This window comes from Rhamphochromis longiceps, linkage group LG4 (assembly GCF_057381845.1).
Source record: "Rhamphochromis longiceps isolate RC_006_pf linkage group LG4, R_longiceps_female_GT1.1, whole genome shotgun sequence".
Classification (NCBI taxonomy): domain Eukaryota; kingdom Metazoa; phylum Chordata; class Actinopteri; order Cichliformes; family Cichlidae; genus Rhamphochromis; species Rhamphochromis longiceps.
The window spans coordinates 31,660,876-31,678,440 of record NC_140560.1 but is presented as its reverse complement, the minus strand read 5'-3'; the positions used below and the strand labels follow the sequence as shown (position 1 = coordinate 31,678,440).

The 17,565-nt window shown below is 40.8% G+C and overlaps 1 protein-coding gene across 11 annotated transcripts in view; it reads right to left on the bottom strand.

Annotated features, from left to right (window-relative positions):
* Window positions 1–17,565, bottom strand: part of svilc (supervillin c) — a 27,578-nt gene extending 10,013 nt beyond the window's left edge. For 2 of the 11 annotated variants that reach the window (XM_085404533.1, XM_085404537.1), the window contains exons 1-25: window positions 17,493–17,565; window positions 14,053–14,540; window positions 13,258–13,413; window positions 12,943–13,122; window positions 12,342–12,376; window positions 11,557–11,618; window positions 10,559–10,704; window positions 9,191–9,419; window positions 8,443–9,017; window positions 8,061–8,187; window positions 6,719–6,778; window positions 6,536–6,598; window positions 5,988–6,062; window positions 5,807–5,900; window positions 5,629–5,712; window positions 5,260–5,458; window positions 4,874–5,040; window positions 4,662–4,781; window positions 4,446–4,582; window positions 3,135–3,282; window positions 2,853–2,998; window positions 2,521–2,696; window positions 1,834–1,978; window positions 1,148–1,466; window positions 887–1,038 (exon numbers count right to left, since the gene is read on the bottom strand). In XM_085404533.1, coding sequence (XP_085260659.1) covers window positions 887–1,038; window positions 1,148–1,466; window positions 1,834–1,978; window positions 2,521–2,696; window positions 2,853–2,998; window positions 3,135–3,282; window positions 4,446–4,582; window positions 4,662–4,781; window positions 4,874–5,040; window positions 5,260–5,458; window positions 5,629–5,712; window positions 5,807–5,900; window positions 5,988–6,062; window positions 6,536–6,598; window positions 6,719–6,778; window positions 8,061–8,187; window positions 8,443–9,017; window positions 9,191–9,419; window positions 10,559–10,704; window positions 11,557–11,618; window positions 12,342–12,376; window positions 12,943–13,122; window positions 13,258–13,413; window positions 14,053–14,321 — 3,864 coding nt within the window. In that variant the 5' untranslated portion in view covers window positions 14,322–14,540; window positions 17,493–17,565. Of the gene's footprint in view, window positions 1–886; window positions 1,039–1,147; window positions 1,467–1,833; window positions 1,979–2,520; window positions 2,697–2,852; window positions 2,999–3,134; window positions 3,283–4,445; window positions 4,583–4,661; window positions 4,782–4,873; window positions 5,041–5,259; window positions 5,459–5,628; window positions 5,713–5,806; window positions 5,901–5,987; window positions 6,063–6,535; window positions 6,599–6,718; window positions 6,779–8,060; window positions 8,188–8,442; window positions 9,018–9,190; window positions 9,420–10,558; window positions 10,705–11,556; window positions 11,619–12,341; window positions 12,377–12,942; window positions 13,123–13,257; window positions 13,414–14,052; window positions 14,541–14,682; window positions 14,918–17,492 lie in introns of those variants that run through there. The other 9 variants (XM_085404536.1, XM_085404535.1, XM_085404534.1 and 6 more) reach the window with 9 other exon arrangements.

Genomic DNA, 17,565 nt, shown 5'->3' with positions numbered 1-17,565 from the left:
CTTAATTTATATTTTATTCCTTCCTAGTTAAATTTACCCTTTTTAATTTTTCATATTTATTTCCTTTCTTATTCATAGCCTTTTCCTTTTTTGTTTTCTTTAGGTCACGAGCAGTTGTCCAAGCATTTCACTACATATCGTACTGTGTATGACTGTGTACGTGACAAATAAAAATTTGAATTTGAAATTTGAAATTTGAATTTGATATGCACATGCCAGCAGAAATAATCTCAACTTCTGTGGCTAACATTGTGTAATAATCTGTTCTCAAAAGGGTCAATGTGTGGGCAGGTAGGCAGAACTAGTAACTATCTAACTAGTAACAAACTAACAAAAAGTGGTAGTGTGGTTTACAAAGTAAAATGTCATCACCTTTGTCTGTTTTTTTCATTCTTAATACTTTAAATACTCCATGGACTTTAAAACAAGCCACTTTTCTCTAAACTACATTCAACTTTTACTGCAGTTGTAAACCAACCATATGCCTCTGTGTATTGAAATATACTCTAATAAACATTAAAATGTTTCAGAAGCTTTTGCTGGGTGTTTGTTGTTGTTGGTGCCATTTTTATTGTCTGTTAAATTATTTATGTATTTCTTTCACTTCTACACAGCCATTTAGGCTTATTTTCTCCTCCTACACTGCCTCTTTGCATTGCAATAAAAAAAATACTTGTAATAAAATAAAGTAAAAGACTTTTGCTTGTGCTCTTTGTTTCTCTTAATTTGTTTGGGTATACTCGCATAATGCAATGTTTCTACTAAGTGAAGTGCGTGCGTTCTTTGTGAGGATAAAACTAAGCTTTTCACTGCTGTGAAAGTTAACAGTTACCAGGGTTCTACTTTAATATAAGAAGGGGATCTAATCTGACTGCTATGAGCTTACCTGCGACTCTTCGTGGTTCCTCATCCCGATGGAAAGGAAAGCAGCTGTGTCCCGTCCACTGACACTGGAGTGACGGCCTCGCCACAGGAAGAAGGCCGTCTTTTCCTTTGGTGCTGGATCCGTCCCACACTCATCTGAGCTGTCTGTGCTGTCTGTAACGAAGAGAGAGTGTTAACCATTATTAAAATGTCTCAGTCAAAATATTGCCATAGCATTAAAAGTACAATCTATTAGAAAAAAAACCCAAAAAAGGTTACTGACCAGCTGTACTGATGCTGTACTTCCAGCGGATTACATAAGAGTCTCCTTCATAAAGCTGTCCGTTGCTCTCCACTGGGATTTCACTGTCGTCAAACTCCTGGACGTGCCAGGTGTCCACCGCTACTGTGTTAAGCTCCATCTGACGTTCCTCCGTCAGCATGATGACACCATGACCTCTCTGGACATCGACCCCAGCCAGCACAGTACGGACCAAACCGTCACCTTCTAAGCACTGACCCGATACTAGAGCTTTGGCATCGCAGGGACTCAAGAGGTCTGAAGGAGGGGAGAGCGGCTGGGATGACTGGACTGGGATGGACTATGGAGAGGAAGCGCAGACACTGAATTTCAGTGGTTTAAAAAAAATCACTTTTAAAAAGCAAAAGTCAAAATTGAAATTTAGATATCTGCACATGAGTTTCAGTAGAAATAAAAGGTAGCTAGTTATAAATAGGTTTTAGATATTTCCAGTCAATATTTCCAGTAATAAAAATTTGTTGTTTTTTTAGTAAAAATTTTTAATAGAGACTAATTTTCTATCAAGCTGGAAACTTAATAAAACTAATTGATCTAAATATATTCTTCACATCTATAATTTTACACAAACAGTGCAATAACTGAAACACACTAGTTTGAGTGTCTGAAAACTGCATGTGCCGCATCATATCTCTGAATGTGATATGAACCTGCGTCTGATCCGTCCCTGAAGCCGCTTCCTCTCTGCCTCCAACCCTGCACATCCAGTCCAGGAACTTCTCCCTGAACAGAGCTGTCTCGTTGCTCTCAGTGAGGACGCCGAACAGAGCCCAGCTGGGACGGCCTTCTCCTCGTCTGTGGACAAAGTTATGCCATGAAACCGATAAAAGAACTAACACAAGCATTAAACAAAATAGAAAAGAGAGTCTGTCTTAGTCCAGACTCAAGCTTTACAGACATCCATTCCCAAGAGACATAATTACACACACACTATATATATATATATATATATACTTTAAAAGCTTAAATCTCATTAAACTGCAACAAAAAAAAAACCCTCTTGAAATAAATGAAGAAAGGAAGCCCTTTAAAGACCTTGTTTAATATACACAAGTTGTAATATATTTTCTGACTGTGGAATACGGTACACTGAGAGAAGACCTTTACTCTCTGCAAGTATTTTGTAGTTCATGTCCACTTGCTTGCTTTAAAATATGTCTTTTAAATGTCAAAATATAGTCTGGACTTTAAACATCAAGCAGGGTTTTTAGAGCATGTCACATGGGCACACTTAACCAAGAATTACTTTCTACAGAGTGCATATTATGAATGCACAGCAAACTTAATGTTGTATACAGACAGGCTCCTTTTTTATGTGTAATATATTAGTGACTTACAGCTGAATTGCAGGGTTACACTGAGTGGGATCCAGTGGGTTTACTTGACAGTTGCTGTAGTCATAAGCTCCAACCCACACCTGGTGAGTCAACTGGAGAGCAACATTTCTCCTCCTGAGGGAAACGTCCTGTCCGAGCCACAGATAGACCTCACTGCCGAAATCAAACACCAGGGCCTGGGCATACATGACAAAGAGATATGAACAGAGTCAGAGATTAACTTCTCTTCCATTATTTTTCTACAATCAAGCATTTAAGGAACAAAAAAACAAACCCAAAACCAAAACAACTACAATATAAGTAATTAGGGAGCCGAGAATTGAAGCTCAGACCTCAGAGGAGGCCAACAGGGTGATGCTGGGGATGGAGGCCCAAGCCTGTTCATGAGGCACCAGTTTGTTTTCCACCAGCCTGTACACACAGTTGGACTCCACCACACCGCGCTCATAGAGCTCATCCTCCTCTGGAGCACAAGCTCCTGTGAGTAAAAGAAAAGAAAAAACATTTTCTAATGTTTTGGATGAAAAACAACAGGTGAATTATAAAAGGAGAAAAATTGCAATTCAAAATGTGTTTCTCTGATATATTTGAAAAGTACATGTTTTACTTCCAACCTCTGTACTGTGTTCTTCCTCCCAGGAGACTCCAGAAGTCTGCAGCCACACTGCTGTCAGAGTTCATGCCCTCCTGCAGGTGGACAACGTGGGAAGCCAAACAACCAAGGTCCCTTTGGTTCTGGATGAACAAAGCTAGCTCAGAGGCCTGACAAAAAATAAATAAATAATATGATAATCAGCAGTAACAGAATATAGTTCACCCATTTTCTGCCACTTATCCCATTCAGGGTCACAGGGAGGCCAGTGTACCCAGAGAGTCCCACAGAGACACAGGGAGAACATGCAATCTCCACGCAGAAAGGCCTTGAGCAGATGGTGGATTAGAACCTAGGACCTTTTTGCTATGCTAACCCAAACAGAACATAGTCTATAGTAAAAGCATATTGTAATTTCTTTTTATTTTACTACTGCAGTCTTTGCTGGCATATATTAGAAATCTTGCAGGAAACTTGCCTCACCAAACCAAAATATTTCCAATAACAAGAACATGGCTGAGTGCTACACATGAAAAGAAATAAATTCATAAGTGTCACAACCCGTTCATGTGTGAAATCAGCTATAGTTTTAGACAAACAGATATTTGAACCTTTGTTATAATAATAGAAACGTACAAATAACTATTAAAAAGAGTCTATGACAGTGTGCACCGTCCTCTCAATAATATTACCTTTTTATGGAAGCTTGTAAGGAAATATTTTGGGTTATTATCTCAAAATGTTGACTTAATTACTCATTCAGTGCTTTGTCTCCACACTTTGTCCCCATATACGTTTAGTACACTGTTCCATAATAAAATATAAATACATTTAAAACGCAACCAAAGTTAATGTTTAAAAGTAAAGGTACATACTGTGATACTTAGATAATCAATAACTGAACTCTGTGATGTATGACGTTCTTGATTCATATCGTCACTGTCCTTTATTATGCATTTAACACACAAACTGTAGCCAACCTTTATGAGTCCATTAAGGTTTAATGCTTACAATTTACTGCAAGAACTGCAAACACTGCATTTTATGCACAGAATGCTCTTTGGGTCTTGAAGGGTAATATTTTATGCATTTATTTGTTGTGCATAAATGTAAACCAATTTGGTATATGTATGAAGTTATTAAAACATCCTTTCCCATGTAAATTTCTAAGAGGAGTAAGTTTAAGGGATGGTCAGATATTTCCTGGCAATGGGAAATAATTTTAATCCTACTTTCTTATTTTGTATTGTATTATCCACCTCTTTACCCTTTCCCTGTAATTTTATGTGTCATACATGCTGCTACTACACCATAACATTGTCCTGGGTGGTACCTTTGCTTTTTCTTGTCCGTTGGCAAACTCTCCACTCCACAGGATGCAGTGCTCTGGAGTGACCAGCAGGAAGCAGTCTCCACTGTTCAGTGACCGCACTGAGGGCTCAACCAGGCGGACCTGAACATGCCGCCTACCTGTCATCACAGGTGTTGGTTAACCTTAACACCTGACCACAAGCAGATCATCACACAGATGAACCAAACCTTTCCTGACCTTTGATGTGAATTAGCATCAGGCTGCTGAAGGGCGGGTAAGACTTAGCTGTCTCGGCATCTAAGGAGGATTCTTCAGATCTTAAGGAAGGTGAGTCTGCTATAGACGAGTTCTTAGACTCTATAGTGAGAAAAAAACCTGCAATATCAGGTAGCTGAGCAACATAAAAGAAGGAAAGTAACAAGAGAAGGGAACAACATAAATTAGCATACTTTTTTCTGCTTGGATCCTCTCTTGAGCTGATGAATTGACTCTCTCTCCCATGAAGTCCTGCCTGATGTCCTCTCTGGCTGCGAGAGCCCTCAGAGGGTTTCTGGAGCCTTGAGTCCGACGGGATGGACGTACCGACCGCCTGTGCTCTGCTACTGCTGAGGTCAATCTGCAAACAAACACACACAGACAATACAGAGTTACTGAAGATATCAGCTACTGTGTGTGTGAATATAAATTTGCAGGAAAAAATTTTTTTACTCTAATCTTTTCCTTTTAGCTTTAGCATAAAAACTACATTAGATACACAAATATATTTTGCATTTACTATTTAGAAATTGCAAGGACTCAATCTAATCTCACATTTGCAGGAAAAAACTATGCTTACATGTGTGTGTTGGTCTGGCAGAAGACTCCCAGGTCCTGCTCACCCTCTGAGGCAGCAATTCCACCACAAGGTGGGGGGCAGGCTGAAGAAGGTGACTGATCACAGTAGAAACTGCCATCAAACATGTTTGGTTCATCAACAGGCGTCTCTTCCTTTACCTCCTGAGTAGTGACTGTTGGTGAAGAACTCTGTGGAGTCACTGAGGGGGAAAGAAATGAAAACGCTAAAATACTTGGATCCTCAGTGAGCTTTTACATTGTGGGAACCAGCGTTGTCCATATGATGATGAATAAAACAAGCACTGAGTCTCAACACAGACTTGTTTGTTTATTTGTTTGCTTGTTTTTCGTGGTGTAAAACTGCTCTGACCTTCATTTTTGCATGATGGAGCATCAGTGGAGTGTCTCCTGCTGTGAGCGATACCATTTCTCTGTGATTCACCAGATGCAAGGCCTAGATGTTGCAAACACAGGAGAGAAAAACCTCATAAACAAGGCCAAAATATGCTCAGCAGAACTGTATGAGAACTGGAGAATAAGTGAGTTACTTGTCTTAGCCGTGCTTCCAGCCTCCTGCTCTTTGCTTTCCTGCTGTGTTTTCAATTCTCCAAATTCAGTCATCTGAATCTCAGTTCCTTTATCCTACAGAGCCCGAGAAATGCATCCGTTACAATGCAGCTTTTCCGCAGATACACGCACAAATATGAAAAAAATGCAGGTGTGCGTCACCTTATGTCTCCACTGAGGCTGACTCTGATTGTTCGTAGGAGAGGAGACTTCTTGTGCCTCAAAGGAGAGGTTAGTCTGGAGGTGAAAGCAAAACACAGAAATGGTGACTTTTGCATTCTAGGACAGTGAGAGTGGATTGCACAGAAGATACAAAATATAAAGATTTTACATAGAGCTAAACTTTCTATGTGTAACATTTCATTCAGTCTGTTCCTTTCTGCCTAATCCTGCCCTGCATTAGATATTATAAGGAGTTTTTGTACAATGCACATTTACTTTTGTCCATTAGAACTAGGTCAGAAACATGCACAAAGAAACGTGGGAGTAAGATATAACTTTCATGACCAAAATGAACATCTGGTAAGCACACACCTAAATGGAAAGTGTGAACTGAGAGCTGTGATGTGACGCATTGTAATTTTGAGACAAGGTGACAGGGTTGTCACATCACATCCGCCTGAATCTGTGAGATGACAAAAGCCTTTCACAGCATACAAAACACTCCAAATCAAACAGCAGCAATGCCATGCACCGGCTCACACAATTACCTGATTAAAACACATGATATATTGGGGCGTATTGATAGAATAGACAGAGGCAAAGACGGGCTCCTGGGAGAGAAGAGAGAGGGGCAGGCTGCAGATGTTCAAAGCTATTCAAAATCTAAAGGGCTGTGGTTTCAAAATCAAGATGAGGGAGGATGGGTTTTGAATCATTAGATTGAGGCTTACCCAGCACTGAAGGTTGTCATTCTCAAGATGAGGGTTTTTTGACTGTTCCTGCACATGATACTATGGAAAACAGGGAGATGCATTTAAAAGAATTCAAACAAACATAAATGTTGCCAGAAGTATAAAAATGACAGACATAAAAAGGAAGTAGGACAATGATTAATATACAAATCCCACACATAGTGTCGGCATGGTGAAGCTGAGATCATTTAATTGCCAAATAATCAGTGTGTTTACATTCCACGTCGTGTAATAGGACAGCCAATCCCATCCTGGTACATAAACACTCACTGGACTCAATATATTCCGCGGTAACTCGAGTCTGATCTCAGGACATTCAGCACATACCACATTCAGAGTGCTGCAGATAAGAGATGCTATATCTGGTTTCAGTGGTATGACAAATACCCAAATGTAACCACAAATGTAACATCTGCCTCAATTTAAACCAGGCAAGAAGCGTGAACTCTGTAACCTCTGTGATGCAAACAAAGATTTTCTCACTGAATTCTTTCAGAGAAAAAAATGCTGCAAAACTTCTGTAATGCTTTTATAGAATTGTCTAATATCATTCATCCATCCATCCATTCGCTTCCGCTTATCCTTTTTTCAGGGTCGCGGGGGGCGCTGGAGCCTATCCCAGCTGTCATAGGGCGAGAGGCGGGGTACACCCTGGACAGGTCGCCAGTCTGTCGCAGGGCCTAATATCATTCAGTTAAACTATAATATAGAGTCCCTATATACAAGTATCATTTCTTAAATGTTGCCAATACAAACAAATAAAGCAGAATTTAAGCAAAGTTTTAAAGATCAAAGACATTTTATGAATATTTGACCTTATCTGACCTTGGAGAAGAGGTCAGATCTCAAAAGTAACACACTGTTTACAACCATATATCATTCCCTTTATTCCTATATGTCGTCGCTACAAACAGTGGCAGCAAGAAACAATATTTTAAATAGTGGTATATAATTATTATATACTTTGACCTTCAGATTATCTATTGACCTTGAAGGAGAGGTCAAAGGTTAAATGTGACATGATATTTTATCCTCTGCTGTACTTTCAGTATGCTGACACACAACTCTTGTAAGAATCATAGTTCCTGAGTTTCACCGATTTTTGTCAATAACTATCAATAATTCATAAAGTTGACCTTGAAGAAACTGGTGGATGTAAGCTAAATTTAAATGGATTTATAACATGACCGTACTCTACACCAATACAAAGTTTTATTAGAATTCGTTCAGTGTTATCAGACAGAATGACATGCAAGTAAACGCTGACAAAACCTCTTTTTTTAAATGGTCTATGTCTTACGTGGTTAACCTTGCTGCTCACCTCACTTCTGCTGCCGTTGGTTGTCTCCTGCATTTTAGGCGCACACTCTTCTGAGGTGACCCGGACAGCTTTAATATCTGTGGTGTTGTCATGGATCTTGTTCATGGCCTTTTGGTCTTCCTCCTGCCTTTAAGACACATTACACACAGTATGAAGTATATAACATATCAAAGAACAACATACAAGCTGCTGAAAACTTAATATTTCTGGTGAAAACTGTAAAGAATCATTTTTATTATCTAACTCACAGATGTCACAATAATATACGTTTCAAAGTCTTTAGCAAACCTTTCCAATATGCAGCAATATCAACAGTTTGACTCTATAGAAGAAAAACATTTACAGTTCTTATCAGATCATGTCATTTATTTACATGACTTACTTGGCTCTTCCATTGATGTCTACGCTGTTTTTCTCAGAGGAAAAGCTCAGTTCATATTTGGACTGGCAGGATTGCTGTGGAGCATCCTGCTCTGACAAGGCTCTTATTGGTGTGCAGGCAATGGTTTCCCTCCTGTTTCTAGCCCTCTGCCTCCAGGGAGCAGCAGACTGCGAACCTTCCTCCATACCAGAGGTCTCTCGTCTGTCTCTCTGTGGTGCTGCAGAAGTTCCCTCCCTCTCACCTCCCGCTTTGCTCCCGTGTATCGCCGCTTCTCTACAGCCTCCACCATTCTGTTCATGGCTGTATGATGCATCTACCTGACTGGCTTCTGTCCTGCTCCACTCCGAGCCTGCAGAGCGACTCTTCTTCAGGATTCCTTTTAAGCCTGGCTCAGAGTCGTAGTACTGTGGTCCCTGTTGAGTCGGACCAGATTTTCCGAGTCCAGTGCCAGCATCTGATGTGGACTGTGAAAGACGTACCTCACTGGGTTTCAGGTTGACAGACGAGGCCTGCTGTCTGTCGGACAGATGAGGGGACAAACAGAGGGCAGGAAGCTGAACAGGGCCTTTCTGGAGCTAAAAAGGGGCAAAGAAGATCAATAATAGATTTACTTAGAGGACAGCAGGCAAGAAGTGAAGAAAGACAACAAATTAACCTTGCTATTAATAACCACTCCTGCCCCTTTTCTGGTCTATGAAGTTCTAAATACATTTGTTTCCCATTTATTGTTCTGTTGCTTTCTACCCACCAGACTGACCTCCTCCACTGTGATGGGCTGCGTGCGGTACCGAGCCCCCTTTTGCCTTCGTCTCTCTGGGGGCCCGTCAGCAGGCCCGGCTCCCTCCCTCCCAGGCAGGGACAGTTTGTTGAAGAGGGCCAGCTTCTCGCTCATGCTCAGCTTGCAACTCTCGTCGCCATCCTCCTCTGACTCAGCCTGCACAGACTGGACCTCCACTGGTGGTGCTGGTTTGGGAGTGCTGATGCGTAACATGACACCAAAAAGTCAGAGAAGAATTTATGTTTAGTCAAAATCTCCTATGCCTTGGACACATTTGATCTACACTGCTGTGCAAAAGCAGTGGAGAAAACGGTGGGTGTTTTTTCATTACCATGAACACACACGGGTTATTTTTAGTCAATCTGACAGACATCGTCCTGCTGCTGCTACTCCCTACAACAGCAAATGTGTAACTGAAAATAGCCCCTAAGAAATTCATATAATTCTGGTTGAACAAACTAGATCCAATCCCAATTTTGGTTTGGTTTCCAACAATCTCATTCCTTTAAAAAAAAGCATATATTTGTGACCCATTGCCAGGAGTTACAGCCAAACGAAACCAGGCACCGAAAAACTCCTGAACAGAAACACATGGGAGAAATCTATAAGAGCAAATATGGTGACACTGAGCCAATCAGGGGCTCTTTATTGGCCAGGAATGTGTCAGAACAAATTCCTTGCAACTTGTTTCACCAAACAGAAAGGCTGGGAAACGTATGAGCCAACCATGTTTTTGCATGGTGCATGGGTTTATGACAGTTTAAACTGTTTCTTGTTTCTTGGTCTACTCGTTTTTGTAGGAAAGAAGCATAACATAACATGAAAAAACTCAGTGATCTGGTGAGACTAGCTTTAATGTAGCTGCAATATTAAGTTTAATTTGTAGGGGAAAAGGCTATTTTGAAGAGATATGTCACCAAAGCTTTGAAGAAAATGTTGTCACATTTAACTACTGATTCTAAAAATGCAGGGGGGTTTTTACCCCCTAACCACTGAACAACTCTCTCTTTACTCATTTACATAGGAGCCTAAAAATAACTGCTTAAATAAGACACGCTTCTAGAAGTTCTTACTTTTAAATAAGACATACAATAAGTACTTAATTCCACTGAAGCAAGGTCTCTTGTTTTCACAGATTTGACTTTAATAAGTTGAAGTTTTTAAACATTTTAAGTTTTTAAATCATCAAGCATGTATTTATTTATTCCCACAAAACTAAAACGTAAAAACTACACATGCATAATCTTAAATAAAACTAGATGACTTTTTTAGTGATTGTCAATCAAGTCAAATAGCTAATTATGTGATGTGGTTTTGGTAACACTACAGCTCTCCCACCTGATCGCCACCATTTCTCCACAGGTGATTGGCTGTGTCAGAAAGCGATGGTCGTTGCCACGCCGGCTCCTGCGTTCATGAGAGACGCAGCCTGAGCGAGGCTTGAGGAATGCCGAGGCCTCAGAGGCTGAAGACTTCTCCAGCTCCTACAGAGAAGGATGTGGGGAGGACATTAATGTGAAAAAAATCAGTTTGAACCCAGTCTGTGATGCAGATGGACGACAACATTCAGGTCAAATAGGAGCCTCAATCTACAGCCTCCACCTGTTGCATAAATAATGAGGGAGACCACAAAAATGGCAGTAAAAAGTCCCCTCGAGATGTCCTCTGTTCTATTTGTATAAACAGATGGAGGGAGGTAAAGCAGGTCAGATAGCCGGTGAATAAAGCAGCGAGCTCTAAGGTGCAGCATCTTGGCCACTTGCTGCATGCTGCAGGTCACAATGTAACAAGAGACCTGCTGGCTTCAGTTACCTCCCCTGCTGCCTCTACAGAGCAGCAGGCTAATTATACCACAGCTGCTGTGGTTGTTAATGTTAATACAGTGTCTGGCACATTTTCACCTGATGCCTTATTGCTAAAAGTGTGCCTCAGCTGAAATGTTGGAATAATAGAAAAATCCACAGTGCATTTCATCATCTGTGTGAGACTAAAGAGCTTAAAGAGCTTCAAGATAAGGCTCTGTATCTATCATATTACAGACTTGGTCTTTCCTTTAATAAGTACTAAAGCATCAAACCAAAGTGTGGATCCAAGGAGAGCACCTGTTTTGACCATTCATATTCTTTCAACAGGACCAGGTAGTGTTCTGCGTGCTCAGCGCTCAGACCGTAAGTTGAGCAGCTGAGGTGACAGGAGATGATAAAGGATTGAATACATTTCTTTAATTTTAACACCGTAGAGTGATTGCATTTACTGTGTGTGTTTAGGCGAGTTTATGTGGGATCTCACATTCTAACAAAAAAAAAGAAAAAAAGCAGGTAACAATTCAAACTCACTTTAAACAGAGACATCTTGGCTGCCACACTCATTTTGGCTCTGTCATCTGTTTTTACATCTGCTGTGGAAAAATACACACCATCATTTGAAAATTAAAAAAAATTAAAAAACAGCCATTAAGAGATTTTGGTTCATCAAACTTTTAAACAGTTAACAGCAGGAAGAGACACAGGTGCAGACAGAGCAAACACAGGTGCAATTTCTTAGTGAACTGTGCTTAAATACACTGCATCTAAGTCTAGGAATTGGGGGTATCTCTGTATTGATGATAGCTGTGAGTAAAAAGTTGTGAAGAACAATTTTAATGATATACAGTGTGACCTGAAAACAACAGTCATACAGCAATAAAGGCCACTCGTGTCTGCGGTCTTATTATCTGTGGTGTAAACTCTCAGTGAGTCAATCTCTGTAAAGACTTGCTTGTCATCTTTTTATGACGGGGTCAAGAGTTAGATGTACATAACACCGCTCCACTGCCCAAATGGTTTGGTCTGTCGTTACAGAAGAGATTGAGCATTGTGATCCTCTAAATATAACCCAGTTTATTTCCTGAGCCATTAAATGAATTTATGGAGGCAACTGTGCAAGTTGGAAGCCCTCTGCAAGAATTAAATATTGTACACAGTATTTTTCAATTTGTTTATGTTTCTTTCATACCTCACGTAATATATTACATGTAAGTTTTCCCTGTTGTCATTTTTACTTCCTTCTCAACCAGACAGTGTACCAGCAAAGCACACGGAAATAACAGATGATGACAAACACATAGGGGAGAAAGCTTTACCTTTGCTGTTTTCCTCGTTCTCTGGATCCAAGCACCTAGAAGAATCGGAGGAAAATAGCAAAAGGATGAGGTCATCAGGTGAACAGGTTGGTGACATATGCTTGACTCTTTAGATAATGTTGTTATGGAGATCTGGATCCAGCTTGGTGTTTACAGTATGTGTCTTTTTGCTTCAATTTGCAGCTCAGACAGTCAACACACTGTGCTGTTTTGCATGCTGGGTAAAGCAACACTGTGGAGGCTATTAAGGAAGATAAACTCATGCAAAATACACCGCCCATTGGTTTTTTATGTAAAGCTGCTCCACATGCCACACCTCAGCTGAAGGGTTAGTGCATTCTTATCACGGGGAACAAATATTAAGCATCATTCAAGGGTAAATAAGTGTTTCCTATAAGACAAAAGTTGTGGTACTGTATCATCAGGTAAGGCTGATATTTTGTTCCTAATGAGTTTTCCCATGAAATGTTAGCCGTACACTATTTTAAATATATGAAAACACAGCAAACAATATGTTCTTTAGTCCTAGCCATGCCAGGCATCTCATCTTCCCATTTATTTATTTATTTTTTTTATCATGCCCACAAGAAACAGTCCCTACCCACTGCTCTCCTCCATCTCATTGGCTGTGATTGGCTGTGTCCTGAAGCGTTCGCTAGTTTTTCTGTTACCGCCTGACGAGCTAGGGAGGTAACGCCGAGTGCGTCGCCGACCCCCCTCAGAGCCCGGGTTTACAGCCAGATCCAGAGAGGATGTGGCTTGCCCAGCATCAGGGAAGCTACTATCCACACACAAAGTAGGATAAGAAGAAAGTAAGAAGGGGAGAAGATGCTGAGATGAAGAGAAATATTATCACACAGTGGAACACAGTCTGTTAGTGACAGGCCGGATCACACGCGCATGCAGGCGACCCTACGCTTTCTCAGGCTGTGCTCCGCTCTCCGTCTGCTGTAGAAGAGCACTTCTCAACTGGCCCACGGACACCCGAGTGTGGAGCTGTGGGCCGTCGAGTCCATGAGGGACATGAGGCTCTTCCCCACTCTGCATGCTAGCAGAGTTCTGGGAACCCTGCCTAGAGGGGAGGGTATGAGTGAGGGAAGGAGGTGAGATTGCAGATATGGGGGACATGACATGAGGAGCACAAAACATAATCTTTTGTCACAGTTCATATTAATAATGCAGAAGTCTCAAAAACTCACAAAAATATGTGAGTTTTTTTCATGGTTTCACAGAAGAGAAGAAGCCACCTGCAAATCTAAACCATCGGCACTACATGCACGCTCGCTGTCATCTGACTGACTATTAATATGATGCCACACACTGTTCTTAGCAGTTACCATGATACAAACTATTGAAGGTATCAACAACTTGTCAAGTTCTGAAAGCTGTGAACAGGTGACAAGTGTCATGGTCATGTTGCCAGAATTAGGGTTTTATTGTTTTTTGAGCAAATTAGGCTCGCAGCACCTGCTACCCTGTGCAGCCACAGCAGGAAGACAGTGCTGTATCTAAGGTCATCAAAGAGGCTTATCATGTTTCTTGTGTGTGTCCTGAAGTGCTAATTGTATCGTTTTTGCACACTAAGAAGTTGTTGCAAGACTTCAGCCAAATTCCTGTAATTCTAAAATAAAACAATGACAATGAGCTATGATTGAAATTTAAGTCTTCAAGGCATTCAATGAAGTCATCTTTCACCCTTGACATGGCTCACCTTCTCAGGCAGTCGGGCTCAGCAGGAGTCTCTAATCCATTTGTAACATCCTGTGTTCTGCTGTTCACTTTTTCACTCAGATCATGGGAGCTTAACATTCCTCCATGCGCTTGGCTCGCTGGCTCATGAACCTTTTTCTCATCCCTTCTCACCCACTTAGAAGGAAGCTCGTCAATGCTGCCAAAGCGTTCGGCCAGTTCTCGCCTCCTCTCAGCCTTGTAGCGGGCAATCCGCTCCGATCTGGGCTCCAGGACGGCGTTCTCCATCATAGAAGGACTCAGATGGTTGTTTGCTCCTCAAAAAGCATATAGGAACAAAAAACAGATGAGCTGTTCTTCTTCCACTTTTCAGCTGGGGCAGAACATGAGAGCCAAACTTTCTTCCAGTACAATTCTGTTTCCATGAGCTTCTTGTTTTGGTTTTCCTCACAGATTACATTAATCCAAGGTTAAAATCCAGCCTGTCCCACAGTGAATGAGGTATTTCTCCTGAAAGATAAAAAATAGATTAGTTAAATAAGAAACATTTCACTATACATTACATTAGTGCCCTTCAGGCTTCCTAGAAAAGTCAGAGACAACACCAGTGAGCTTCATTACATATTAACCATTTCTTCTAAAAGTGGCGTACATCAAAGTCTTATCAAAGTCCTTTTCTTATATTCATGTCTGTGTAAGATGACCCGTTCCAGCCTGTCATGCAGGAATCTCCCCTTGCACTGAAACTCAACACCACAGCTCAACTCCTCTCCAGGTCCAGGTCTCGATGGCAGTTTGCAGGCGTGCTGGTCTCTTCCGCTAAGCTGAACAAGTCCTGTTTCTTTTTCAAATTCCATCAGGTATTTTACCATGACCTGTCAACATGAAGCATGTTTTGCATCAAAAACACAAACAAAATCTTATCAGCTATGGCTCCAATTTTATTTATTTTTTTAACATTTGGTATAGCAACCTGTTTGAATTATAATATTCCAAATACGTACAAGGAAGAGAAAGTCCCTGATGGCATCATTGTGACAAACAACATTAACAAAACTGAATATTCTAATATAGCATTTAAAATTTAAAAAGAACAACGAACTGTCTGCTAGTTTCCCAAAACGAGTGCTCACAAATATACGCACACATAAATGTGTGTTTGCACATGTATCTGTGTGTTTTCCAAAACTGTGGATGTCAGCATTCCTGGTGCAGGAAGCACAATAGAGCGAGAACAAAGCGGCATGAGCCACAGACTTAGTCCGCCAGATGGATCTGCCACAGGGCTCAATGCTGCTGGCAGCAGCAGAGTTCACAAAGTATAAGATGCAACTTTTATTATTAATTTGTTTGTTTCACTGCTCCTATACTTGTAGATTAAAAATTAAAAACACTGAGGCACTGATAAAACGGATATAGATTCAACAAATTACTCTATTAGAGAAAAGTCTCCATAAATCCATAACCAGCTTTCATTGATTAAAAAAAAAAACCCACTCAGAATATCCAGATATCACATTTGATAGACTAAACTGAAGGCGACATTGTCAGCAGTGTTTGCAGATCCCAAATTTCCATGCCACAAAGAGCTTTAATAAGCTCTATTTAGATGCCGTGATCCCTGCATGAGACAACCAGCTGAAGGATTTGTGTTGTCACTTCGAAACACGTGCACATATCCTTTAAACAAAGAAGTCAACACAGAAGACTCACCTACCTGTCCAGACCCAGGAAGAGCAACACTCCAGCATCCCCACTCACACTGATGCCACTCTCATGTACGCATTTGTGAAGAAAACATGAGTAAAGGTGTAAAGAGCGATGTGTCATGTGACAAGCTGGAGGATTGTCGATTGGAAGGGAGAGCACCACTGAGGCTCAGCGAGGATCATGGGGTTCTAATCCAGTGACACTAGCTGATACTGGCTTTGGATATGCACACAGCCCCAGGGATCTGAACTCATAAGCTATAATATTCAAATGAATAGGCGATGAAGGTTAAACAAACAGCCTCTAATTGTTGAATTGAGACAGTAAAGTGTTATCTTTCAGCCATGACTTTCTCTGTAGCAATTAAACCCCAAAATTCTGGACCCACACTCGGTATATGCTTAAGTTAACTGCTAGTTTTCTGACAGACTGGAAAAAAAAAATCAAAAGCAAAACATGTATGCATTTTAAAAAAAATAGGCCTTGGGTGCTGAGCAGCAGGAAAGTAAACCAGATTAAAAGCTGGCCAAGATAAAGCCCTCAGCCACTTACACCTGCCCTGTTCATCTACCTGCACCAACCTCGTCTAATGAATCTCCATAATTCAAGGGCAAATTATCAGAGGAGCATTTCAAAAACAGTCTATGATTATAAATCATGATGGGGATGTTTTATATTAACACCAGCAGCAAAAGAACGTGTTAAGCTTTTGAATATATTAAAGGGAGAGAGAACGAAGAGGAAGAGCAGCTTTCTCACATCGTGCACCTACTGTAAGCCTCATCAGCTCCTCGTGAGATTTAACACACGACGCGTCTGTTTTTATATGTAGATATAAACTCACATTGTGGCAAAGTCCTCACGCTGGGGAGAACATTTTTTTTATATCAAAACTCATTTGTTGTCTAAACAACTCAGCATAGGGTAACAGCCTACATATGTAGCTACCAAAGAGCTGAACAATGAGTCATTTAACTTATTTACAGGACGCAAATATTAAGTTTTACATGAATCCAGTGTTGTGCCAAAAAGTGATTCCCCAGTGTTTCCGTGTTTTTTATGCATAATGTCTTTGCTTATATTGGTAAATAGACTGTAATCAGCAGAAGGGGTTTTATATGAAATCAAGAAATTACTTGTTTTGCATTTATATTTATGACTCTACGGCACAGGTGTCGAACTCCAGGCCTCGAGGGCCGGTGTCCTGCAGGGTTTAGATGTGTCCTTGATCCAACACAGCTGATTTAAGTATTTCATACAACTATTATCTTAGATTTTGGCGCTTATGGCCAGTTGTAATGTCAATGAAACTTTTTAGCTAGATAAATAAAGGTCAGTACTTTGTGACTTGATATCATTCATGAAAGATACGTTTGACGGATGTTTGACGGATTATACGACAAGAAGTAATTTCCAGCACTTTGAATACGGACACTCGATCTTTTTTGGTACATTTCTGAAGTAACTTTCTGGCACAGACATTAGATTAATGCGTAAACTGTGCGTAACAGCAATATTTACTCTTCCACATGAAACTTTTTTACCCACGGGGCATTTAAAGTGAATGAACACCCAGACTATAACCATTCTCCCTAATGTGCAATGCACAACCCGTGTCTCCCCAAGTCAGACTGAACAGGTGACTCAGGCAACAAGTGACCTACTTTGAAATATTCTCCAAGCTGACTCCTGCTAGGATTTTGTACTTTTGAAGATGAGAATGGCAGAATTAAGTATTTCATTTGTACTTACATGTACTGCTCGCCTCGAGAGCCCTCCTCAGCCCCGGCGGTCCCTCCCCAACGATCTGTCACTCCAAAAGTAG